The following is a 26,304-nucleotide window of genomic DNA, read 5'->3' on the forward strand; positions in this document are numbered from 1 at the left end:
TATAACTGTCATTTGTGCCATGTTTTAACCGTCGTTTGGTGCAGCAGGCCGTAGCCCAAACAGATCACCTGATCAATTCCTTGGATGGTCAAATATTAGCCATTGACCTAGGGGCCCACTTCTTAAAATGCTTACGTGGCACTCTCTGTAAAATCCGCTGTCTTCATCTTCCTTCCTTTCTTGTCTGTGAGCTAGTATTTTCTTCTACGCGAGCTCCATTTTCTTTTCCGTTTTCTGTTTTTCCAGTCAGCTCTTCAAAAATCCCAATTCCACTCTCACAAAACCTTCTAATCATGAAAATCAATTAATTTAGAGTTTAAATAAAGAAAATCATGAGTGGAAACGAGTTTCGATTCTTCTTGTCCTGCGACATCAATCTCTGGGTGACCTTTCGCATCGAGAGATTAGAAGGATTGTTGCTTTCTACCAAATCTCCTAATTCAGGTCAGAAATGTTCTTTTCTCACTCTTATTGGATAATTTTCTGTTTTAATCTAAACGCCAATGTGTTTCGCTTAATTGATTTCACTCTGCAGGAACTGATCCCGTAACAGAGGAGAGAAAAGCGGAGCTCTACGTGGAGTGTGCATTGCACATTGATGGTGCTCCATTGGCCTTCCCATAAGAACAAGGTAAACTTTAAATTAATTGCCCCCTTTTTGTGTGTTTGTGTGAGTGCGCGCTTTTCGTTCTTTCCCTTTTTGGAGCTTTAAAAACTGTTTGCGGTTTACTAGGTTAGAGTCCTCTGGACCATCGTATTGCTGGAATGAGCTGATTACACTTAGTACTAAATATCGAGACTTAACTGCACATTCGCAGCTTGCTGTAACTGTAAGTCCGCAATATACTTGCTCAAGCTCCTTTCTTTTTAGGTATCATTTTATGTGATATGCAAATGTGTGTATGTGAGGGTGGATGGTGTGAATGTGTTTGTGTTGTTAACGAATGTGTTTACCCTTACTTGATCTGCAATTGGGAAATTATATTGGGTGTTGGTGTTGGCAAAAGTCGTTTCCTTTGTGGTGTGAATGGTTGGGCATTTTACCACTTTTCTTCTTATCTTTGGGATTTCACCTCTTATTGATTTTCAATCTACTTGGAAATTTAGGTTTGGGATGTTTCACGTGGGAAAGATGAGGCTTTAATTGGTGGGGCTACTATTCTTCTTTTCAACAGTAGAATGCAACTCAAAACAGGCAAGCAAAAGCTTAGGCTTTGGCCAGGAAAAGGAGCTGATGGATCATTTCCAACAACTACTCCTGGAAAGGTTCCTGATTGCAGCTATGTTTTCAACAAAGATGTGAGATATGTTCTCCAAGATAATTTCTGCCATGTGTTTTACTCTGCATAATTGTGGAATAGGTACCCAGGCATGAGTGTGGGGAGTTGGAGCGTTTAGAAAAGCTTGTGAATAAATATGAGAGGGGACAGATTCAGTGCATTGATTGGCTTGACTGTCTTACATTCAAAGCTATGGAGAAAATCAAGGAAAGTGAGAGCTGTAAAAATGGAAGTTCTCATTTATACTTGGTCATTGATTTCTGCAGTTTTGAACATCGAGTTGTTTTTCAGGTGCTGCCCATCTCCCATCTACGGTTATCAGATTAATTTTTGGCTGACTTTCTTGGTTTGAATGTGCTCTAGGGCCACGATAATATTTAAAAAAAATTAGACTTTCAGTTTTATTTTTATGGATTTGTAATTTTCTTAACATTAAACATCCAATTGTTGAATTGGCTGTCATTGTCATCTATTTATCTATTTGTTTTCTGATTCTGGCTGTTTGGACCTGGGGCCCATGGCAACCCACCTCTCCACTGTACCATTTGTGGCACGAGCTTCGTAACACGGATAACACGGTTATATATGTTTAGTAATTTAGTTGATTTCTTTCATTTTTTTAAAAATTTTCTAAAATCTATAAATGTATCCTTGACATTTTTTAAAATTGCATAAAATTATATAATAATTAAGCATGTTCAAAGAGCTATAACTGCACCAGTATGGAAGTTTGAGCATATTGAAATCGTACAAGATTAGAAAGCCAAGGGCATGCCTGAGAAGGGATTGGAGGATGTAGTGAAAAAGGATTTAGGGTCTCTAGATCTTTTTGAAGATGTAGCCCTACACCAAGTAGAATGGAAGAATGGATCCATAAAAATCTTTCCATGAAAACATCTTAAACATTTTGAAACTACATTTCTGGTCATGCAAACATGGCCATTGAGTTTAATCTTGTAATGCTGGTTGAAAAATGGGAAATGGTTGTAACTCTTTTTTGTTTAACATGTAGGAGTCTGGAGCAAATTTCTTATTACCATCTCCTATAGCTTCAACAAATGAACTTGTTATTGTGTGGGACCCAGAACTGGGAAAGATAAATCCCTCTGAGCATAAGCAGCTAAAATTGGCTAGGAGTCTAACTCGTGGTATTGTTGACAGGGATCTGAAGCCAAGCTACAATGAACGAAAGTAAGCTTAAAAATCCTGTTGTAAAAGATACAAATAATTGCTTGTAACTCTAGTTAGAATTATTTGGACTTTATTATTTTTCTCTAGTTAGTTTCCTCATTAATATATAGTGAGCATCTCACTTGCATGTTGAAAGGGTCTCTGTCCCATAATTTGGTGCTTCATTAGTTATTGGATGTCAGTACATTTAACTGAATTTGTACCATGGATTCTCATTTGAGGTTTTGTGCAATGTAATAGCTGGATTTATGACTCTAATATAAATGACAACTCTTAAAACTCCTCTAGGTTTTGATGTGTCATCATCGATTAATTAGGTCATTAGTACTATATTTTCTCTGCAATAATGCTTTGGCTAACTTTTTGACTGATTAATTTTCATGAGTTGAGGTTATTTCATTTTACCTGTTTGTTGTTTATAAGGTCAATACAAAGAATTCTAAAATACCCACCAACGAGGACCTTGAATGGAGATGAGAGACAGCTCCTCTGGAAATTTCGTTTCTCTTTGTTGTCTGAGAAGAGGGCTCTCACAAAGTTTTTACGATGTGTTGAATGGAGTGATGTTCAGGCTAGTATTATTTTTGTTTATCTTTGTAATAGGATACACTGCAATTTAAAGTATAGGCCAACTAGTTGAAAGTTGCTTTTATTGTCTCTTCTATTCGTAAATTTCTTTTCTCCTCGCATTTGCTCTTATATGAAACTTTGGATCTCAATTTCATGAAAATCTTGCGGGTTGGAAAAAGGTGGCAAGATTTGTGCCAGATATTGGTTCAGTAGTTGCTTTAGATTAATTGATCATATCATCATCCACTGAACTTAATAATAGAGATTTGGAACTCCTCTCGTCATCCTATTAGTTTATGCTTTCATGTTGTTTGCACACAATATGTGGATCATTTCTGAAGATTATCATCCTTATTGATGCATTTGCAGGAAGCAAAACAGGCACTAGAAATGATGGGTAGGTGGGAAATGATTGATGTCTGTGACGCATTGGAGCTTCTGTCACCTGTTTTTGAAAGTGAAGAGGTAGGTGTGCTTAAGATTGGATTAATTGTTTTTGTCTTTCTTCCTTTTCATATTCAAAGACTTATGGTTAGTAGTCTTTTCCTTGTTGGTGATCTTTGCTCAGTGTGTTTTGAAGAAATTTCCTTATGGATATTATTTCAAAATTTTTCTTCCTGGGAAATTAATTAGGGGGCACCATGATTCAGTGATGGCCTTTAAAACATTGAAAATGATTTAAAGTATTTTCAAAAGAACATGAAAAATTGCACTTTGTTCTTTATTGCGGCTAAAGGCTTCGTACGCACATAGTATCCCAGATAAGAACTTTGTGAATATTTTAGATTCTTTGGAATTGATGTTGAACGATTCAATTATCCTGACATAATTTCACTACAAACGTGCATAGCATTGTGGATGTTAATTGCATATATCCTAGAGTCCAGAATGAATAGTGTCTGATTGGAACTCTGGTTAACAGGTTCGTGCATATGCTGTCAGTGTTTTTGAAAGAGCTGATGATGAAGAGCTCCAGTGTTACTTACTTCAACTTGTTCAAGCTCTTCGGTTTGAGCGCTCCAATAAATCTCGCCTTACTCAATTCCTTGTCCAACGCTGTAAGCATATTACTGCAAATGCATAATTTAATTTTATGTGTGTGCATGCTTGCAATTGTGTGTATGTGTATATGAGTGTGCATGTATAACTGTTAATATAATGCTGTTAGTTTGTCATAGCTGAGACTGTTTTAGGTTTTGACAGTGTTAAACAACATTGAGTTGGCTAGCTTTCTTCGCTGGTACGTTGCTGTGGAACTTTATGATCCTGCATATGCCAAACGTTTTTATTGTACCTATGAGATCCTGGAAGAGAATATGATGAAGGTTTGAGTCCTTAATATGTTCATTAATCCTTTCCACAATTTAGTTTTTCCAAAATATCAATGCCAATGATTTTGTGATAGGTTTTTTCTTCCCTTTTTTTTTAAGCGCTCTCTATTTAAGTTATATCAATTATACAAACTGTGTAAGGGTTGCTCCATGGATTTAAATCACATTGTGTCTAATGGAAAGAGGGTTGCCACAGTCATAACATAATGGTAACAGCTTATTACTGCACAAATTTATTTTAAAAATTGTAACAGGTAGGACACTAGTAATATTCACAGAACCAACTAAAATTAAGAGATCTAACTAACTAATAAATATAAATACATCAAAGAAACACCTTGAATCCATGATTTATTTTCTTCATTCACAATTAACTTAGCTTACTAGCATGAAATAGAGTAGACACTGAAATATAGTGTTTTCTTTTGAAGTGGGTCGATGAAATTAAGCTTCCAAGTTCCAGCAGAACCTTTTTTTTTTTTTTTTTGTGAAGTTTTCTGTTGCCAAGATGGGAAAAAACACAGCTGGAGAAAATTATTGAAGACCTCTGTCTTCTGTCTCAAAACAGGAAAAAGATTAAAAAGAAATTGTCTGTTATATGTCAGGGTTAATGGTATCAGACTGCCAAAAAACCGTTAAATAATGCAACGGCCATTTTTTAAAACTAAGGGCTGGTCCAAAGCAATAGTAAGTACAGCAGATCATAGCGGAATCAATAATTCCTTCTAAAATTGTCAAAATACTATTTTGGTTGCATGGAACATGGATCTCTTACGATGAAGATGAAGCAAATTGATTTGTCAAATGGTTTTAACCTATTATAGTGCTGCTGTATTAAGCAGTTAAATAATGTATTTTAGGATGATAGCACATTTGATTGTGAATTTGTTGGTTCTACTTATTACAGTTGACTGGTGGTCCAAATGGAGAAGATGGATTCAGGTTGTGGCAGAATTTGGTGCGTCAGACAGAATTGACAGCCCAATTGTGCTCTATAATGAGGGATGTAAAAATGTGCAAGGCAATACTCAAAAAAAAAAATTGAAAAGCTTAGACAACTTCTTTCTGGTCTTCTCAGTGAGCTTACCTATTTTGAAGAGGTGTGTCCTGATTGCAAGTTACTTCTTCCTTGATCACAGTGTTTAATAAGCCTATTTAGCCTCCTTGACATTTCATTCTAGTAGCTGTTGAATTATAGATGGGTGCTAAAAGTTTATTCATTGTGTTCAAGTAATGTGTGTATATTTTCAGCCAATACGATCACCACTTGCTCCTAGTGTCCTCATCATTGGGATTGTGCCGTCAGAGTCATCAATAGTTAAAAGTGCATTGCATCCATTGCGCCTAACTTTCCGAACACAATGCAATGGAACTTGCAAAATCATATTTAAGAATGGTGATGGCCTTCGGCAAGACCAATTGGTAAGTGCTTGACACTTGCTAAGAAATCTTAACCGGGCCTCCAAAATTAATGTCTTTTAACTTCTCTCTCTCTTTTTCTGTCTTTCTCTCTCTCTGATGTAGAAGCAAGAACACTCAAAGCAAAAAGGAACAAAGTTCTCTAAACTCTTATTAAATTCACAATTGTCAATAATAATCATAATAAGCTTTCTACTAAAATGCCTAAATGACAGAGGTATTTATAGTATAATAACTAGTCTTACTAGTACTAGGATTAGGAATTACTAAACCACTACTAACTAGGAATATAAAACTAACACTAATTAGGAAAATAGTAAACCTGATAAAACTCTTGAAATATTCCTAAATAATACTAAAATTCCTAAATAATAGAAATACTACTTCCTAACTAAATTTTCTAAAAAATAGAAACCTAAACTTCTTAATTTTACAATGAAAACTTAAATCAAAAGAATTCCTGAATCTAGTTTCTCTCTATCCCACTCTCACGACACATGTACCATGCTTACTTGAGAGGAATAGTAGTGGTGAGGGATGTTGGGAAGCCTTGGTATTTGGAATATACTTATATATATGGTCTTGTCGGTTGTTCAAATGGTATCTCTAATGGATCGACTACTTAAGTTGGAAAACCTTGATCTGCACTTAACTCCTTATAAGGTGCTTGCTACTGGACAAGATGAAGGCATGCTCGAATTCATACCATCACGATCATTGGCTCAGGTATTTTATAAACTGAATGGTGCTTCTCTAGTGGAGAGTGTAGTCAATGCTTGCAATTACCTTTTTCATTCTTCTTTAAAATAATCGAGTTGAGAAGGTCCATCCTTATCTACACAGAATGAATCACTATATGGTAAGTAGTGGAGCTATAGCATGGTAAAATTGATTGGCATGTACGTCAGACCATTCTTATCATATTTTACATTCCCTTTTCGTCCTCTTCATTAGGGATGGATCTTCTTGAAGGGGGGGAAAAGACATAGTATAGGAAAACTAAAATTATAATTTTTTTTTAGGGGATTTATTAATTAACTAGTCTGTAAAGTTCAGTTTCAGTTTATTCATAAAAATTTCAAATTTTCAGTTCAGTTTTAATTTTTCTAAAAATTAACCCAATGGTCAACCAAACCAACCCAAAATATATATATATATATTCTCCTCATGGAAAAGAGTTTTCTGCTAATAACATTTGAATATTCTCAACATGGCTCCTTGTTCCAGATGTGGGATGGTGGACGGAGGCAAGTACCTTCTTTGAGAAGTGAAATTAAGCTCGTTAGACATGTGTGTTTGAGCTGAAGAGGATTTTGCATAATTCTTTTGTAGATTTTTTTTTTTTGGGGTGCAATTTGTTACTAAGATAAGTTGTCTTTGAATCCAGATTCTTTCTGAGCATCTTCTTTCTGAGCATCGCAGCATTATAAGCTATTTGCAGAAGTTTCATCCTGATTACCATGGACCACTTGGAATTACAACTACCTATCTTGAAACATTTATTAAAAGCTGTGCTGGCTACTCTGTCATTACATACATATTGAGCATTGGAGACCAGTAATCATTTAGTCATTTACATTAAAATTTTGAGATATGCATCTTGCCACTTAGATGAGCACTTCTACCTTTTCATTTCATAGTAAGACTCTGGGGAAGGGTGGCTTGGGGAGAACAAATTTGCAATTACTATAAACCTTGATATTAAGTTTTCTTTGGTGTTTTGTGTAGAAATAAAATCTTCATAGTCCTGGCTTTAGAAGATGTAAGATGAATTCAGAATTGTAAGTTTTGTAATGCAAACTGTAATTCCTTTTTGAGGTGCATAATTATGTTTTATGGATAACTTTTGCATGAAGTTTAAGTTTGGAGAGAGAAAAGATTGGTGCTTCTTCACAATGTAGAACAGACAAAAGTCATTTTGCCATTCGCTTCCTTCCTAGGGTCATTTATCTTTGCTTATGGAAAGTGCACTTCTGCCTCTAATTGCGTGAAAATAAAAATTAAAAGAAAAATAAAAAGCAAAAGTAGAAAAGTGCAAAGCAGAGTTGCTGTTTTATGCTGTATCATTGATGTTTATTCTTACATCTGAAATTTCATGCTAGTATACTGTTAGAATTCTATGGTATGCATAATTTTCTATAATTGCTATTTTATATATATATATATATATATTAATTTCAATTGTGAATTATAATTTTTTGAATTTCAATTGTGAATGTGCAAACATTGCAATGTCAAGCTGCACACTGGCATCCTGAATTTCAATTTCCTAAGGCTGCTGATTGTTTCAAACAGAAATGTGACATTTAAGGCATCATTATATTTGGTCTGCAGGCACCTTGACAACCTTCTCCTTAGGGATGATGGGCGTCTATTCCATGTCAATTTTGGTTTTATTCTTGGACGGGATCCTAAACCATTTCCGCCACCAATGAAGCTATGCAAAGAAATGGTTGAGGCTATGGGTGGTGCAGAAAGGTAATTGTTCTTCTTTCTTTTACACTTTCTTTTTTAATTAATTTTTTGTGCTTCTGCTTATGTCCAGTTTTCTGGATAATATAAATAGATTTATCCATATGACCAACTTGCGACTCTACACCTCATTATGTGTTGGTGCAAATTTGAGAATGACAATTAACAGAGTTTGATTGCTTTTTGCCTTCTCTGCAGCCAATATTATACCAGGTTCAAATCATATAGTTGTGAAGCATACAACATCCTCCGAAAATCTAGTAACCTAATTTTGAATCTTTTCCATCTGATGGCGGGTTCAAATATTCCTGACATAGCTTCAGATCCTGAAAAGAACATTCTTAAGGTAACTTTCTTTTACATTCATAATCTGATGATTCAGCTAATATTTTTATTTTTCTTCTTATCATCAAAGCTGCATCAATGCTTGCAGCTTCAAGAGAAGTTTCGGTTGGATTTGGATGATGAGGCTGCCATACACTTCTTCCAGGATCTTATTAATGAGAGTGTCAGTGCATTGTTCCCACAAATGGTTGAGACCATTCATCGCTGGGCTCGGTACTGGCGCTAACCCCGGAAATAGTCTAGGTTTTACCCACGCTTTTGTAAATAGTTAGGTAAGATTTAGATGTTGCATGATTGTGATTCTAAGGATTATTATTATTATTTAACACTTTTCCTTCTATTTTTCTCATGTTTCGGACTGGAAGTCAGTTTCAGGGATGAATGACACGCTTGACCAAATAAAGTATGCTGGTAGATGGAGACGAAACCAAAGCTGTTAACAACTGTGTATAAAACTTTTCAGTGAATATAAATTTTTAGATCTATCAAATGTCACAGAAGAAGAAACAATCAACATAATGTATAAACTATTGTCATCATTATCATTTGTCCACTTGTTCATATCTGTAGCTATCTGAAAATAGATATTCATAGTGCTCTATTACTCCTTTTCTTTGAAGCTTGATGTCTCACCAAATTTAAACGCTTGGATTTGTATTGTAGCACACTCACTCCAACTGCATACATTTCCAACTAGTTTGAAATTAATGCTTAATTGTTATTGTTTGTATGTCCAGACGAAGAAAATGTACTAAATTTTTTTCTTTTTTCTTCTTGGGCGAATTTATCTGACAATTCCCTCTTGAAATGATTATACAAACTCATTCTTGAAATGGTTCTTGCAGTGAAGAAGATCGTTCTAATGGTTAAGCCTTTTTTTTTTTTGACCATGCATCTGTTATACATATAATGAATTGAAAAAAAAAATTACATACTTTTGGCTGAGAGTCAAATAAGTTTAAAGTTAATTTTTGAACTAAATAAGTTTTTATGTTTTTTAATTAAAAAATAGTATTAAAATAAAATTTTAAAAAATTGAAGAGCATATGAATAAAAATTATTTAATGTTAAAATATTATTTTTATATTTTATTGTTAAAAAAATAAAGAAAATAATATTTTATTTTTTTAAAAAGTAAAATTTTTTATTTTAATTAGAAAATATAAGGAGCTTATCTTGTTTAAAATTTAATTTTAAGATTATTTGGCCATTAATTAAAAATATATGAGCTTATTTGATCAATTTTTTCATAATGAATTCTTTTTTTTTTTAATTATTAGCCATAATGGATATTTCAAGTGAATTTCACTTTAGTCAATTATTAAGATGAGTGTTTCTATTATACATATGAATTTATTTTATAATTTTCTTTTTAGTTATTCGAATTATATATATAAACATTAATATATTTATTTGTAATAATATATATAAAAAAATATATGATATTTATTTCATTTTTTAATAATAATAATAACAATAATAGATTAAGAGTATTCCGGCAATCTATTTTATTTTATTGTATTATAATTTGATCAAATATAAAAATTATATATTTCAAAGAGAATTAAGATTATAATCAAACCTAATAATATTATATTTTTAATTTCATTAAAAAAATAATTTTGATTAGTGTCAAAAAAAAATTGAATAAAATTGTAAACCACTGTTTTTTAAAAAGGCCGCAAATGGAATTCAATTTGAGCCACGTGGCAGCGAAAATGTTAAATAATATTAAATTTTTATGCCCTCTGCATTTGAATTTGAACAAGCGCTCCACTGGTCTTAAAAATAAAATTTATTTATTTATTTAGTATAAAAATTTATTACTTTTGTTCCTTAAAAATAAACTTATTTTTTATATAAATTAAAAAAATAATTAATATAATTAAAACAATAAATTTCATTTACCCTCCTTAATATACATTTCATTAATATTATTTATTAAATTATTTTAAAATTAATGAATTTTTTTAATATATATAATATTAAATTATATTAATAAACAATAAATAAATTATTATTTTAAAATAAAAAGTGACTTACAATTTATGATAATATATATATATATATATGAAACAGAATAGCCTCCACAAACATTTTTAAGAATGTGCTGGTCACTAAATTATTGGTAAGAAGCATAAATTAAACATTTTTATCACCAACTGATAATTTCAAAAAATTATTTATATTTAATTAATAATTTTAAAAATTATTTTTATATATTTTAATAAATTTAATAATTTTTTCAAATATTTAATTTTATTTATTTAAAATGTAACATTTAAAAAATATATAAATATTCTTTATATATAAACGCTCAAAATCAAGGGCATTTCCGTTATTTCAAATTTACCACCCATCCCCTTTATAACCCTCTTTCCTTTCCATTTCTCACCCCTTCTATAACGCGTTGCTGTTAAGCTTCTTCTCTTATTTTCTCCCATTTCCTTCTCTCCTACTCTCGCGCCCTCGTTCTCTCTGTGATTTCTCTCTCGGATCCCTCTGCGAATCTCTCCAGAAAGGTAATTCCGACCGTTGATGATAGATCTCGGCCAATTTGATTCATTTTGTTTCAACAAGTCTTTATATAACTAAATCATTCGACATTTGCACTTCCGGCTGATGTTGTGTAGAGTTTGGTGTCTCCTTCCTTGTTTTATTTGGTGATTTTTGAATTTTGCGAACAGTTATTAGTGTTTTTCATCTGATCTGAGGATTGCAGAGTGGGATTTATTTAGATCCGTAGTTTTTGTATTATATCATGCACAATGGAATATAAATCTTAAAACGAAGCTTTGGTCTTTTCGTTTTCTATGATCACTTGTTGATCGCATCCCATTTGGTTTTGATATGCAAGTGTTCTGCCTTCAGATCTATTCGATCTGCCTTTTATCTCTCTTTTTTTTGTTCTTTCGATTTTTATTCGTCGCGTAGATCCATTTTTGGAATTGCCATTGGCTGGAAGCTGCTATTGGGTGCATTTTTATATTTGGGGATGTGAAATTAATGGCTGATTTACGAGCTATTGTGTCATTAGGGATCAATAGCTGAGAAGCAGAAATGGGGTTGACATTCACGAAGCTTTTCAGCCGGCTTTTTGCCAAGAAGGAAATGCGAATTCTGATGGTGGGTCTTGATGCTGCTGGTAAGACCACAATCCTGTACAAGCTCAAGCTTGGAGAGATTGTCACCACTATTCCCACTATTGGTGAGCTTTCTGTTATTGTCCCTTTCTTTCTTTTCTCGTTGACAATATTAAAGTACAATGCTTTGTTGATTTTGTTGTAGATCAAGTTAATCATTTGCTTGATTCATCATTGTTTTTTCCTTGAACTTGTGCTTATTGGTGAATTATCATTATAGTTGCTTATCGCATTAATTGCCTTTTAATCTGGACTTCTTACCATTAAGGTGAATTTGGTTTTGTGGATTCAAAAACTCAAGGATTAATGTGAGTTCAAGTTATGTAATTTAAAATTTAAGTATGTAAGGGGAGGCAGAAAATGCTTAAACCAAATATTAGAAAGTGTATCCAAAATTAAATCTTTTTAAGAGTTAAATTCGTACTTGAACAATTTATAACCCATAGTCATGAATATAGATTCCAACACTGGACAAAAGAATATCATATTGAAACTAAGATAGCATGTCCAAATTCATTAATTTTAATGCTTTCCTATCAAAATTCAACCTTAGGGATGGCCATTTCAAATACATACATGTACTTTATATTACATCCACATGCACATCTGATGCATACAACTATGCATTTTGTACTTACACATTCGTGTGCATACTTAATCTCTAACATGCAGGCATTGTAGGTGCAACTACATGACCTGTTCAGATGCATTTTTAACTTAGAATTTTTTATGACTTTGATTTGCTCGATATTTTCAATTGATGGGTAAAATTTTAGGAAGCAAGATTTGTGAAAGAAAGATGGCATTTCTTTGAGTATCTCTCTTTTAGTGGAGAATTTTAGTCTTGGCTTTTCAAGAAATTGGAGCATTGGTAGTATTAGTGAAAGTTTTCACATCAATAGAAAATTATGTCCAGTGTGTATATCTTTGAATATAAAAGGTCAAGAAATTTGGAAAGCCATCTATTGAGATGTGGATAACAGGAGAAACTGATGTTGAATTTGTGGTTTCAAATTCATCATAATCAACTTTGGAAATGCAATTAAAGTGCTTGATGTTTTTGTGCCTATGATGCACTCCATGGTCTCCAGTCTCTTAGCGTGTTATTTAATTCAGTTGCTTTATTTCTGTGATGTTTCTTCTCTATTCTGCTGATTCTTTGAATTCTATGGGAAAAATTAAGCATGCAATTAGCAATTAAGAAAATATTCTTTTCTGCAGGATTTAATGTGGAGACTGTGGAATACAAAAACATCAGTTTCACTGTGTGGGATGTTGGTGGTCAGGACAAGGTGTGAGATTCTTTAAATATAATTCCATCTCTTTGATGGCGGTGAAGTCTTCTCTTTGATAATTTTGATGAGATACTACTTTTTTTTTTCAATCCTTGTCTTGCATTAGACTATAACACTTATGGAATGAACAACTTTGTTTAAAAATAATTATGTAGAGGTTAGCACTATAGTTTATAATCTTTTTGATTGTTTAAAGTGAATACTATTTTGTCATATAGATTCGTCCCTTGTGGAGGCACTACTTCCAAAACACCCAGGGTCTCATATTTGTGGTGGACAGCAATGACAGAGACCGTATTGTGGAGGCAAGGGATGAGTTGCACAGAATGTTGAATGAGGTATGCGTATGCTAGCACATTTTTTTTAAAAAAAATTGTTATTGAAATGATATTTTTACCTTAATCAAATTGAGACCTACTGTTAAGAGGCCAAAAAATTTCATATCAGTGCAAGACTTAAACAGAGTAAAGTTTCCAATCTTTTGGTCACTGATGACACAGCTTTTTTACCCCTTCATTGAAAGCAATATTTAGCTTTAATCAATTGAGATCAAAAGTGAGAGGCAAAACAATATCATAGCAATGTAAAAGGAAGATAAACCTCCCTTAATGAAAAAAAAAAAACTTTACGTGAATGAGTATCAAAATATGATGGCTACCTTAATAGAGATCTGTTGGTTCTGATTATCATTGGTCAATGTTTTCAGGATGAGCTGCGAGATGCAGTGTTGCTTGTATTTGCTAATAAGCAGGATCTTCCCAATGCAATGAATGCTGCTGAAATCACTGACAAGCTTGGGCTGCACTCCCTCCGTCAGCGTCACTGGTAAAGTTACTATTTATGTTGTCCGGTTATTTGTAATTAACAATATCAATTTATGCCTCCATTATTATGCTGCTGCTGGTTGTCTTTCCCCTTTTTATCTATTCGGATTGTATGGTTGGTAAAAATATGAGGTGTGGTCCTTCAGGTACATCCAGAGTACCTGTGCAACCTCCGGTGAGGGACTTTATGAGGGCTTGGACTGGCTCTCCAATAATATTGCTAACAAGGTAAGCATGTGGATGCCTTTCTGTCTATTGAATAAATGTTATGCATTTTGTGTTTGAGATGAGTGCAATCTATCCAAACTCCCTATTTTTCTTGTCCGTGAGCCAAGACTCTTTTATAATGATCATGCTGTACAATGTTTGACGGTTAGTTATCTTTGATGAATTTCCGGTTTCAGAAAATATGCATTTCCTATTTTCCATGCAATTGTCAATTTTTTATTTTCTGTATAAAATTCTTTGGCTGTTAAGAAAAAGTTAAAGATACTGAGTTTCACTATAGTAAATTCGAGTTTTCATAATTGAATACTCTCTTTGAGGTCCTAATTGGACTTGTGTCCTCATCATCTGCAGGCATAAAGCAAACAATGAGACATTGTGGAATGGCAATTCTGGATGCAGGGTGAATATTATCTAGTCATTTTTGTTTTTTTTTATAATTTTCTTTTTCTTTTTCTTTTTCTTTTTCTTTTTGAGAGAATTGGATTGTGTTTACATCCCCCTTCTTGGGATGATCCTTTGATTTAGGACCCTTTTATGGTTTATATTGTAATAGAATATGGGCTGGATATACCATTGAGAATTTATCTGCAGTTGGATTCGATGCTTCTAGTTGTAATTGAAATGTATTTTGTGTTCCATCCTTTCCTATATTGCTTTTACCCGCTAGGTATTCTTGCAACAGTTTGGTATTTTGTTACTTTTTATGCGTATATTCCAGTGACGGAGCAAGATGAAGTCCCATGTCTAAAATGTTGTGTTAAATGTTTGTTCCTATATAGTTTGATAGATAATGATTATTATGTTCTGTTAAATGTTTGTTCCTATATAGTTTGATAGATAATGATTATTATTTTTTCCATAAATTAGTCTCGGGGAGATCAGGTCGTTGTTCTAAAAGTTATTGGTGGCAAGTTCTTTTGGTGTTAGGGGTTGTAAAATCTCCTGGTTTTCACTGGATTTGATTGTATTTGCATATACCCTGTGAACTTCAATTATGGGTCTAGTTCAGGATTAAAAGTAATTATAAAAAAAAAAAACTCAAAAGTGTCTTTTTGATATTGTTTCTAAAACTTGTTAGAGGTTATTAAAATTTGATTTTACATATGTTGATATTAATTTTAAAGTAGATTTGATATGTCTTAATTATGAGAATTCTAAAACATTTTAATTATTTTTTTAAATTGCTTTCAAACATGTCCTAAATAATCTTGAGGAGGTCTTACGAGAGCTGAGTAGCTGTGGAGGAGAAAGCAAACAAGGAAAGGAAAGTTTCCTGAGAAGGGTACTAACGCGTGAAAAAAAATGAATAAAAGACGTGGGAAAAGCCCAGTCCTGTCAGCAAATTGTGGCGAGGAGAGGTGGAAGTCTTTTGCATGATGAGCCCTGAGTGGGATGTCGTCTCATCAACAAGTTGCATGGGGCATATTTGAACAAGTCTAGGAATCACAGAAGTTGAAAGTTGTAATTGGGAGGTTTAAGGCTCTGGAAGAGCTTCTTTAAGGTGGAAATGGTCCTGTTTGTCGCCTATCCTGTTATCATCGATGATTGCCATTTGAATGGGAACCACATTTGAATTACATGCAGAGGGCAGAGCATCTCTCCAACCTCAATCACCTACTCCCAGGTCGCTTTTTTCTCTTCTACCTCCATTTCCAATGGGTTTGGGGCCCTCATGAGAAGAAGACCTTGCTGTTTTGACAAGTTTTTGGTCCCCTGGGAGATAATTAATGAGAAGGTGCAGCTAAAATATCCCCAAATCAGAACAAAATTTTGTCCTTTTCTTCTTTTCATGGATTTTGTTTGGATTCGAAATATCGCAGGTGTTATGAGTTATGAGCTCCAGGGCTTCAGAAATATTATTCTGTGGAAATGGTTTTTCAAATAAATCCTTTTCTTACAGTTCATTTTTTTCTCCACAAGAGAGCTGAATATTTGAGAATATTGCACACTGGCACAAAGATAGAATTCTGTCACTGCACCTCCTGGCACAAAATCAATCATTGATATAGGAGATGAATTCAATAGTATTGTCTTCGTGACTGAATGGCCTTGAGATTAGTGTAATTTTCAATAGAAAAAAAAAGGGGGGTGCGTTGATGGGCCACCACTCCACCATCACCAACACAGGACTTGCACTACTGAGAAGCTTCAAGGTTTGTTAGGTCCCAGAAAAAAGAAACCACTAATGAGGTGATAGATAGCAATCTGACAACTACGTTCAGTGGCCAGTAGAAAATCTACCTTGGATCTTTACCCATTGAAGTTGAAAGGCAAGATTCCTATTTTAATGAAGCTTCTACTGTCTGCCACTTTTAACATTTTGTGCTTGCTCTTCCGGAGATTGGGCATATTATCATCTTGTACAGAAAAATATGACTCGTAGAATTTAACAATCATATGCCTTGCAAGTACTCCCGTGCCAGGAAATGTCCATAAACAGACAATTATACTAATATACTAAATCAGCCAACACTTTTACTGTTCTTAAGAAACGGTAAAAGTACGCTTTTGCCACTAGCTAATATGTGCACACTACACACTACACTTGATACAGGTTAGATTGACTTTTTCTTTTTTTTTTTTTAATTTTTTTTATCAGAAGCCTTTATTTTCCTATTGTTCCTTTTTGGAAAACGTCATCGTACACAAATATGTATGAATTAATTGTCCACATGATAACATATTCATGTCCACATTCTAATAATAAATTAAGATGACATTTATGAATAAATGAATAGATTTATTATTAAAAAAATGATGGTAAGAAAAATTAATACTAATAAATATTTTTAATGCTGAATATCATAACACTGCATAAATATTAATAATTTTTTATTCTAAATATTATTAATTTATTTATTCAAAAATACCATCTCTTTTCAATTTATAAATTAGCTTTTTAAGTCAAAAGATGTTAAGTATAAAAAAAATAAAAAGAAATGACATTGAAGTAACTTTTTAATAATCGAGTTTGTTTTATAATTATATATAAAATCAATAATTTTAATTTTAATAATTTTACACTTTAAAAAAGAATTATAAAATAAAAATGAGATGAATAAAAATAATATTTTAATTTATACGGATTATTAATTTCATGTATGATTATTTATTATTTAATTTATTATTAAAAATAGTATTTTCAATGTTTTTAGGAACCATGGGAGTATCACTTTGTCCCTTCCTTCTTAATTACATCTTTACTTTTTTACATCTACTAATTATTTCATTCTCATTCTTCAATGCTTTTTATAAATTTTTAATATGAAATATTTCATTATCTAACTAATATAAATAATTTATCTTAATTACGTCTTTAATATGTGAATTCCTCCAATTAGTAAATCAATCTTTGGATGAAATAGAATGAAATTATAACATTTTCTTATATATATTTTTTTCTTGAATATTTGGATTAAAAATATTACATGATTAATTGAAAATTTATTAAAAAAGAAAAACATAATAAAGCATAATAATAGTATATTAATGAAAAAATGTTAAATCTTAAACATTCAAAAATGACTTATTATAAGTGGTCTTTAAAATAAAATTATAATTTTATTTATATAAGATTTAATTTAATTATAATAGAGTTATATATATATATATATATATATATATATATATATATATATATATATATATATATATATATATATATATATATATATATATATAGTGTCAACCCTCTGCAAGACTAAGCATTTCATCCTAATTTCATTCAACAACAAAACTCCTAATCTTAATAAAAGACTACTAATTTCACTCAACTACAAAATTTTAATTATTACAAAAGCATAATTTTTAATTATTATAATTTTTTAAATATATATATATATATATATATATATATATATATATATATATATATATATATATATATGTAAGTAAAAGAAAATATTATAAACATTTTATTGAGAATGTTATAAACACTTTTTTAAAAATGCTATAAATATTTCTTTTAAATGCTTAATTAACAATCTCTTAATAATTTATTCATAATTACATGCGAAATTATTAATTTAAATTTAAAATTTATTTCAATTTGCACATGTAGACCGATTATAGAAGTTAAGAATAATCACTAAAAAAATTGCAAATATTAATTTTCGAAATAGAATCATGCAAAAAAATATAAATATTTTAATAGATTCCTCTCTTTTAGACCAATTATAGGAGTCCAGAAAATTCATAATAAAATTGAAAATTTTGATTTTCGAAATAGAATCATATAACAATTATAAATATTTTAATGGACTTTATAAAAATATATTATTGAAGTGAAATTTTTTAAACAAAATATTTAAGTATTATTTATAAATTTTAATATACATATACATACACACACAAGAGAAGATTATAAAGGGAAAAAAATAATAACAAATAAGATTTTTCATTAAATTCATAAAATAATAAAATTATGAAAAAATTAAAATTTTGAAGAAATTAAAATATGAATTATATAATTACTAATCCATCATGCTTCAAAGTTTCAATACTAGTTGCTTTCAATATGAATTATGTTATGCATTGCATGTGTAACATCCCAAATTTTTAAATTTATTATTTTGTGAGTAAATATTAATATTTTATTTTATTTAAATTTTAGAAAATTATTTGAAATTTTTGGATTTTAGAAATCGGATTCGATTTTTCAAAAATATAAAACTTTGATGATTTTTAAAAAAATTAATTTAAAGACCACGTGACAAAACAAAAAATATATTTGGACTCTACGAATTTTTCTGAGTTTTCTAGAATTTTTTCCAAATTTTTGGGTCTCGTTTTCAGTCCCAAGGGAGAGTAAAAATTTAAAAATTTTGTGTCCTGAATTGGACCGATCAAATCGAACCGAACTGATCGGACCGATCGAATCGGACCGACCTTCTTCTTCTTTTTCTTTCTTCCCCGCGCGTTCTAGTCCCTCTTCTTCTCTTTCTCGTTTTCTCTCTCCTCCCTCCTCCCCACGCCGCGCGCGTCGCCACCCCTGCCTCCCCACCTGGCGTCGCCGTCACCCCAGCCTCCCCACCTCGCCGGTGCGCGGCCCCAGTGCCTCCCCATGGCCGGCCGACTCTCTAGGAGGCCGAAAAAGGTGCGCGAAGATCCACCTGCTCAAGCCCGCCGTTTCAACTTCCCGACCAAAATCCGACCGATCCGGCCACTGTTTGGCCCGGGTCTTGTGTCTAAACTCATCTACACCTCGAGAGCTTTCCATAGACACCAAGAACACCAAAATCCATCAAGCAGTTTGCCCAATTTTTATCCGAAAAATTTTAGCCCATTTTGATTTTTGGGCTAGATTTCTCGCAAACCATGAACCCCACGAGAAAACTGAGAGTACCAGAGTACTTCACTCGTCGAGAGCTTCGCGGCAATATAAATTTCGAAATTTTCTAACACCGTTTTTCAGTAGGTCCCACGAAACTTCGTAGTATTTTTTCGAGCACTAAATGAGCTTAGAAAATTTCGTAAAAATTATGTACTAACCCTCGTGTTGTGGGCTTCGTGTAGGTACCTTCAATTCGGGAAAATTCAACGGTTGCTCGGGTCTGTAAATTTTTGGCCAGACATACCTGCTACCCCACCATTGTCAGACGTCTCGAGCGTGTCACCAGGGTCGGAATCAGCATAGATAAACCCGAACCTTACTTTTTCTTAATTGTTTAGTGCTTGAATTGGATTAGAAATCCGTAAAATATTCATGGTAGCTCAGAAAATTATGATTCCTTTTGCATTAGCTTAGTAATATTGCTAAGAACAGCAGGGCAAAGTTTTAGAATTTTTAAAGCTCATTTGGGTAGTTTTTGCAAAAGGGTTAATTATAAGGACTAAAATGTAATTTTACATATTGTGATTGATGACTGTTTGGATGGGCCCATGAGGGGCTGTGTGATGTGATTAAGTTGTGGGTGTATGGTTTGTGGATATAGAAGTGCGTTTTAAGCCCTTTTGCAGGTTGAGTCGGTCCTAGGTATAGGGGAGACTCTGCCGGATTTTTGGCACGACTTAGGACATCTTTGATCTTTTTTTATTAGTTTGTATTGAGTCAAAAGTATTAAATAATTGTAATAAAATTGTCAGGTGAGCCGGGACAGTCTTCCTCCTCCACAAAGTCACCACAGTGACTGCGGTTAAGTTTATAAGTAAAATATTAATTTTAATTGTAATTTCGATATTATTATATGTTCAAGCATGCCCATGCATCATTAATATGTATATATCTATGTAGTTAAACTCTAGGCACGTTTTATGTTGGATTCACAACTGTTAAAGTGCCATGGATGTTATTTGTGGTAATTTGGAGTAGTGTGCGTGCGTTGGCGTGCGTGTAGTATGGTGTTGAATTTGGACAGGAAGGGTAGACACGGCTTTAGATCTTCTGGGACTCGATCCTTCAGGGTAAACACGGCTTGAGTTCTTCGCTGAGACCCCGTATTTGGTTTATTAAGTGAAAGTCCGGCTTGAGATCTTCGCTGGCAGAGGTTGGATTAAGAGGGCTTTATAAGGGATCAACTCCCATATATGTATTTTTTGACACTCTCAAGTGTGTGAGTGCTCCAAATTACCTTTTTGATGTGATTTGTATGAAATTTTTGACGATGTTGCATTTCACTCTATAGGGTGCATTAACTTTAAATAGCTATAGAGATTATGGTTAAAATTGATATTTTACTCTCCGAGTCGAATGCTCACTCCTGTTCATTTATTTTTTCAGGCTACAGGAGGATTTTTGTTGTGCCTAACCTCCTCTTCTTCTTCGCAGGTCTATTGATAGTTTTAAATGTGTTTGTTCTATTGGGTTAAAATTCTTAGACTCCGCATGTGTTAGAAATATTTATTTGATTTGGGTCTGTAATATAATTGCTATGTTGGACCTGTAAACTTATTTAAAAGCATGTATGCTGGACTGGATGAGGGAGCCGAGCTCTCATTTATTTTTATGGCATAAGGATTATATGGAGGGTGAGCTGAGCTCCCCAGATGATTATATATTATGTTTATAGGTCGAGTGAGTTAAAAATTTCTCCTTAAATGGTCTATTTTATGGCCGAACTCTGTCTGATTGAATTCTTGAAATTGGGCCCAAATGGGCCTTAGCGTTGGGTTGAGGAATAGTTAGGCTTACTACAAGCCTCGAAAGCTTTAGGTTGGCCCAGGTCCTAATGCCGGTCTAGCCCATAGGTTGGGTCTTGATAGCATGTTTTTTTTATAACTCCACCTAAGTAGTTTGTTTTTAGCCGGTCCCAAGCCCGAATAAAGGAGGAGGGTTGCGGTAGGTGACAACCAGCATAAAAATTTCGTCACACCTTATTATATTGATTCAAATGATATAAACGTTGGGGCGTCCTCTACTTACGACACGCTACATCGGAGCCCGAGTATAGTGAGAAATATGCCAGGGTATAGGACGTTCACCAAAAGCAACTCGCCATGCCGGCGCCTGGGTGTGGTGTTAAATGAGCAAGGGTTCCCACATCATGGACTGGCGTGGGTAAATAAGTTAGTCCATATGACATATAGTAGAACAGATAGTGAAACAAAACACAAGATAGACATAAAAAACAATAGAAGATATCATAGAAGGAGACCAATTAGGAAGAAACAAGATAGGAGAAGGATCAGGGTTGGTACTTGGAATGTTGGATCACTTACAAGAAAATTAATGGAGGTTGTGGATACCTTGGAAAGGAGAAGGGTGAATATTGCTTGCATTCAGGAAGCTAAATGAGTAAGAGAGAAAAGCAAGGAAATGGGTAATTCATGGTACAAACTGTAGTTTGCCGAAAAGGAGAGAAATAAGAACGGAGTAGGCATAATCATAGACAGGACATTGAAAGACGCTGTAATAGTTGTGAAAAGAGTAGGAGATAGAATTATACTAGTAAAGCTAGTATTAGAAGCAGAAATAATAAATGTAGTTAGTGTTTATGCCTCACAAATAGGACTAGATAGTGAGAGTAAACAAAGGTTTTGGGAAGATATGGATGATTTAATACAAAGCATACTAAATGAAGAGAATGTTTTCATTTGTGGAGATTTGAATGGACATGTAGGAAGTGATAGGCAAGGTTATGAGAATGTTCATGGAGGTTTTGGTTTTGGCAGTGAAAATGAGGAGGGAAAAAGCATCATAGATTTTGCTATGGCATACGATCTAATACTAGCAAATACCTACTTTATAAAAAGAGAGTCACATTTAGTGACTTTCAAAAGTGGACAACATAGAAGCCAAATCGACTTTCTCTTAACTAGGAAGATAAATAGAGCTCTATGCAAGGATTTCAAGGTCATTCCAGGAGAGGCTTTAACAAGTCAACATCGGTTAGTGGTCTTAGATGTCAAGTTTAGGAACAATTCAAGTAAGGTCAGAAGAAATAGTGTAGCTCGAACAAAGTGGTGAGAGTTTAAAGGAGTAAAGCAAGTGAAGTTCAAAAATGAGTTTCTCGAGTCCGAAGCATGGAAGCTGGATATGAAGGCCAATGATATGTTGATACAGATGGCATCAAAGATTAGAGAAGTAGCTAAAACAGTACTTGGAGAGTCTAAAGGACATGGACTACCCTCAAAAAAGAGATGGTGGTGGAATGAGGAAGTACAAAAGGCAGTGAAGAGAAAAAGGGAATGGTATAAGAAATTACCTAAATGTGGTAATAATGAGGCATATGAACAGTACAAGATAGTAAAGAAAAAAGCAAAAAAGGCAGTTAGTCAAGCAAGAGCATAAGCCTTTGAAAAGTTATATGAGAAACTTAGAACTAAAGAAGAGGATAAAAATATTTATAGATTAGCAAGGAGGAGAGAAAGGAAATGTCAAGATCTCAATCAAGTTAGGTGCATTAAGGATAAAGAAGGAAAACTGTTGGTGAAAGATAAGGACATTAAAGAAAGATAGATAAATTATTTTAATGATATCTTTAATAATAATCAAAATGGTAATAGCGTGAATATAGACTATAGAATAATAGAAAAGAATATGAATTATACTAGAAGGATTAGATATTTAGAAGTAAATGAAGCACTTAAGAGAATGAAAAGTGGGTAAAGCCTATAGACCCGAGGAAATACCAATTGAAGTGTGAAGGTGTTTGGGAGATATGGGAGTGGCATGATTAACTAAATTATTTAATAAGATTTTAAACTCAAAGAAAATGCCTAATGAATAGAGAAGAAGTATTTTAGTACTTATTTTAAAAAATAAGGGAGATATATAGAGTTATTCAAACTGTAAGGAAATTAAAATCATGAGTCATACTATGAAGTTATGGGAAAGAGTTGTGGAGCATCGACTATATCATGATACTTCTATCTCTCTCAATTAATTTGGCATCATGCCCGGTCATTCAACTATGGAAGCGATCTTTATCATTAGAAGCTTGATGGAGAAATATAGAGATGTGAAGAAAGATCTACACATGGTTTTTATTGATTTAGAGAAGGCTTATGATAGTGTTCTAAGAGATATTTTATAAAAAGTGTTAGAATAAAAGAGGGTATCTATTAGGTACATACAAGTATTGAAAGATATGTATGAAAGAGCAACTACTATTGTGCGCACAGTAGGAGGGGACACAAGAGATTTTCCGATCTTAGTTGGATTACACCAAGGATCAGCTATAAGCCCTTACCTTTTTACATTAGTTTTAGATGAATTAACGAAACGTATACAAGAGAGTATTCCTTGGTACATGATGTTTGCGGATGATATTGTTCTAATAGATGAGACGCGAGAAGGAGTCAATAGAAAGCTAGAGCTTTGGAGAAGTACTCTAGAGTCAAAGGACTTTAAGTTAAGTAGAACGAAGATAGAATACATGCATTGCAAGTTCAATGAAGGCCAAACTGGTGATAGGGAAGGAGTTAATTTGGATGGAGTAGTACTGTCTGAAAGTAATCACTTTAAATATCTCGGCTCAGTCCTTCAAGTATATGGGGGATGTGAGAAGGATGTTAGTCATAGGATTAAAGCCGGATGGTTGAAGTGGAGACGTGCTACTGGAGTTTATGTGATCACAAGATTCCCAATAAGTTGAAAAGAAAATTTTACTGTACAGCTATATGACCGGCCATGTTATATGGTAGTGAGTGTTAGGCACTGAAAGAGTCGTATGTGTCTAAGATAAGAGTTGAAGAGATGAGAATGTTAAGGTGGATGAGTGGTCATACTAGACTATATAAAGTCCGTAATGAGAGTATTAGAGAAAATGTAGGAGCGGTGCTAATTGAGGATAAGTTGAGAGAAGAGATATTGAGGTGGTTTGGTCATGTAAAGCGTAGACATACGGAGGCTCCAGTTAGACAAGTAGAGTACATTAGGTTAGATGATAGAAAGAAAAAAAGAGGTAGACCTAAATTGACTTGGAGGAGAGTAGTACAACATGATCTAGAAGCATTACACATTTCTAAGGATTTAACTCAAAATCGTTTAGAGTGGAGAAAGCGAATCCATATAGCTGATTCCAAATTTTTGAGATAAAAGCTTAGTTGAGTTAAACTGAGTTGTATTGCAAGTTTTTCTGTACTGTTGTGTGTAGCACAATTTAATATTTTTATATAATTTTTTATTATTTTTTTGTATGATATAATATTATTATAATATATTGATTATTATTATGATACTATAATAATTTTTCAATTTTTCATGACATGTTATATGTGTACTCATTATTTTTAAATTAATTTAATGAAAATAAAAGTATATCAATATAAATAAGAAATTATAGAGGTGAAATTTATTATAAAAAATTTATTGTTTAATATTTTTTTTATAATTGCAAGTATTTTATAAATATATAAATTTAATTATTTATTATTTTATTGATTTATATATTTTTGTGTTGAATTTCTTTAATGATAAAGTGATTGAGTTTATAAGAGTAATTAATTTTTAGAATTTTATAATTTTTTTAAAACATATATTATTAATGAAAAAAAAAATCTAAACTTTTTCTAACACTATTTAAAAGTTTATACATATAATAGTAAAATAAGTTTAATTTGGTATAATTTTAATACATATTATTCTTTTTTATTTTTAGTTATTTTTTATTCAATTTTTTAATTTTATTTGATAAAATTATCTTTTCACACCCATATTAACAAGTATTAATATTATTAATTTTATTTGATATATAATATTTTACATAATTTCATATTTTCTTATGATATGGAGAAAAATATTAAAAATAAAATTGAAGAAAATATGAAGAAAACATTAAAAATAAGATTAACAAATATATTAACATTAATATATTATTTATAAATAATAAATTAATAACTGAAAACTTATTTCTGTATAAAAAAAATAAAAAATCAATATAATAAAATAAAAAATATTGACATTAGTATATTATTATTTTTAATTGGGATAATTATAGAAAAAAATATTAACAATTATTCGGTTTACAATAAAATACTTTGTCAAATTAACTTATAACGTATTTTTAAATTAAATTTTTTATAATTATTTTTTTAAAAATAAATATCAAATTTTAATAAATAAAATTATTAAATTATATAATGCTTGTATTCAAACAAAGTAAAAAAGCAAAGTAAGGATGGTGGTGAGTGTGACGCAATGAAGTATTATGTTTTGGTTACCTTTACAAAAGTAATGGAAATGAAAAGCTACCAAATCCCATAATCAATGGAAGCTGTGTGGAGCCATTTATAATAGATTTGAAGGAAGCCAACAATAGCATAATATACCAGTGTGGCGTCTGCACAGTAAAAAGCTTAGAGAAAAGGGAGAATTAGTTATAAGAACACACACCAACGTCATAAAAGTTGACATTAAAATCTCCATTGATGCTTCTTCTAATTCAATTATGGTTATTAGCAATACAACTTAACTCAACTAAACTAAACTAAGTTTTTATCCCAAAAATTTGGGGTCGGCTATATGGATTCGCTTTCTCCACTCTAAACGATTTTGGATTAAATCCTCAGAAATTTGCAATGCTTTTAGGTCATGTTGTACTACTCTTCTCCAAGTCAATTTAGGCCTACCCCTTTTTTTCTTTCTATCCTCTAACCTAATGTGCTCTACTTGTCTAACTGAAGCCTTCGTATGTCTACACTTTACATGACTAAACCACCTCAATCTCCCTTCTTTCAACTTATCCTCAATTGGTACCACTCCTACTTTTTCTCTAATACTCTCATTACGGACTTTATCTAGTTTAGTATGGTCACTCATCCACCTT

General features: G+C 32.4%; 1 protein-coding gene and 1 pseudogene across 1 annotated transcript; both read left to right on the forward strand.

The window, feature by feature from the left end:
* Positions 1-202: 202 nt before the first annotated feature.
* LOC110631665 (phosphatidylinositol 3-kinase, root isoform-like) lies at positions 203-9,338 on the forward strand (annotated as a pseudogene).
* Positions 9,339-10,984: 1,646 nt separating this feature from the next.
* LOC110631647 (ADP-ribosylation factor 2) lies at positions 10,985-14,734 on the forward strand. Its single transcript, XM_021779558.2, has 7 exons — positions 10,985-11,130; positions 11,646-11,816; positions 12,973-13,043; positions 13,265-13,384; positions 13,753-13,871; positions 14,017-14,098; positions 14,450-14,734. Exons 2-7 carry the CDS (start codon positions 11,669-11,671, stop codon positions 14,453-14,455), a joined length of 546 nt encoding a protein of 181 aa, XP_021635250.1. The 5' UTR covers positions 10,985-11,130; positions 11,646-11,668; the 3' UTR covers positions 14,456-14,734.
* Positions 14,735-26,304: the final 11,570 nt, after the last annotated feature.

This window comes from Hevea brasiliensis, chromosome 10 (genome assembly GCF_030052815.1).
Source record: "Hevea brasiliensis isolate MT/VB/25A 57/8 chromosome 10, ASM3005281v1, whole genome shotgun sequence".
Classification (NCBI taxonomy): domain Eukaryota; kingdom Viridiplantae; phylum Streptophyta; class Magnoliopsida; order Malpighiales; family Euphorbiaceae; genus Hevea; species Hevea brasiliensis.

What these genes read in the sequence shown, in the direction of transcription:
- LOC110631647 (XM_021779558.2), top strand. Translation starts at nt 11,669, where the DNA reads ATGGGGTTGACATTCACGAAGCTTTTCAGCCGGCTTTTTGCCAAGAAG. An exon ending in CACCACTATTCCCACTATTG is followed by an intron (nt 11,817 to 12,972) that starts GTGAGCTTTCTG and finishes TCTTTTCTGCAG; the next exon opens with GATTTAATGTGGAGACTGTG. An exon ending in TGCACAGAATGTTGAATGAG is followed by an intron (nt 13,385 to 13,752) that starts GTATGCGTATGC and finishes CAATGTTTTCAG; the next exon opens with GATGAGCTGCGAGATGCAGT.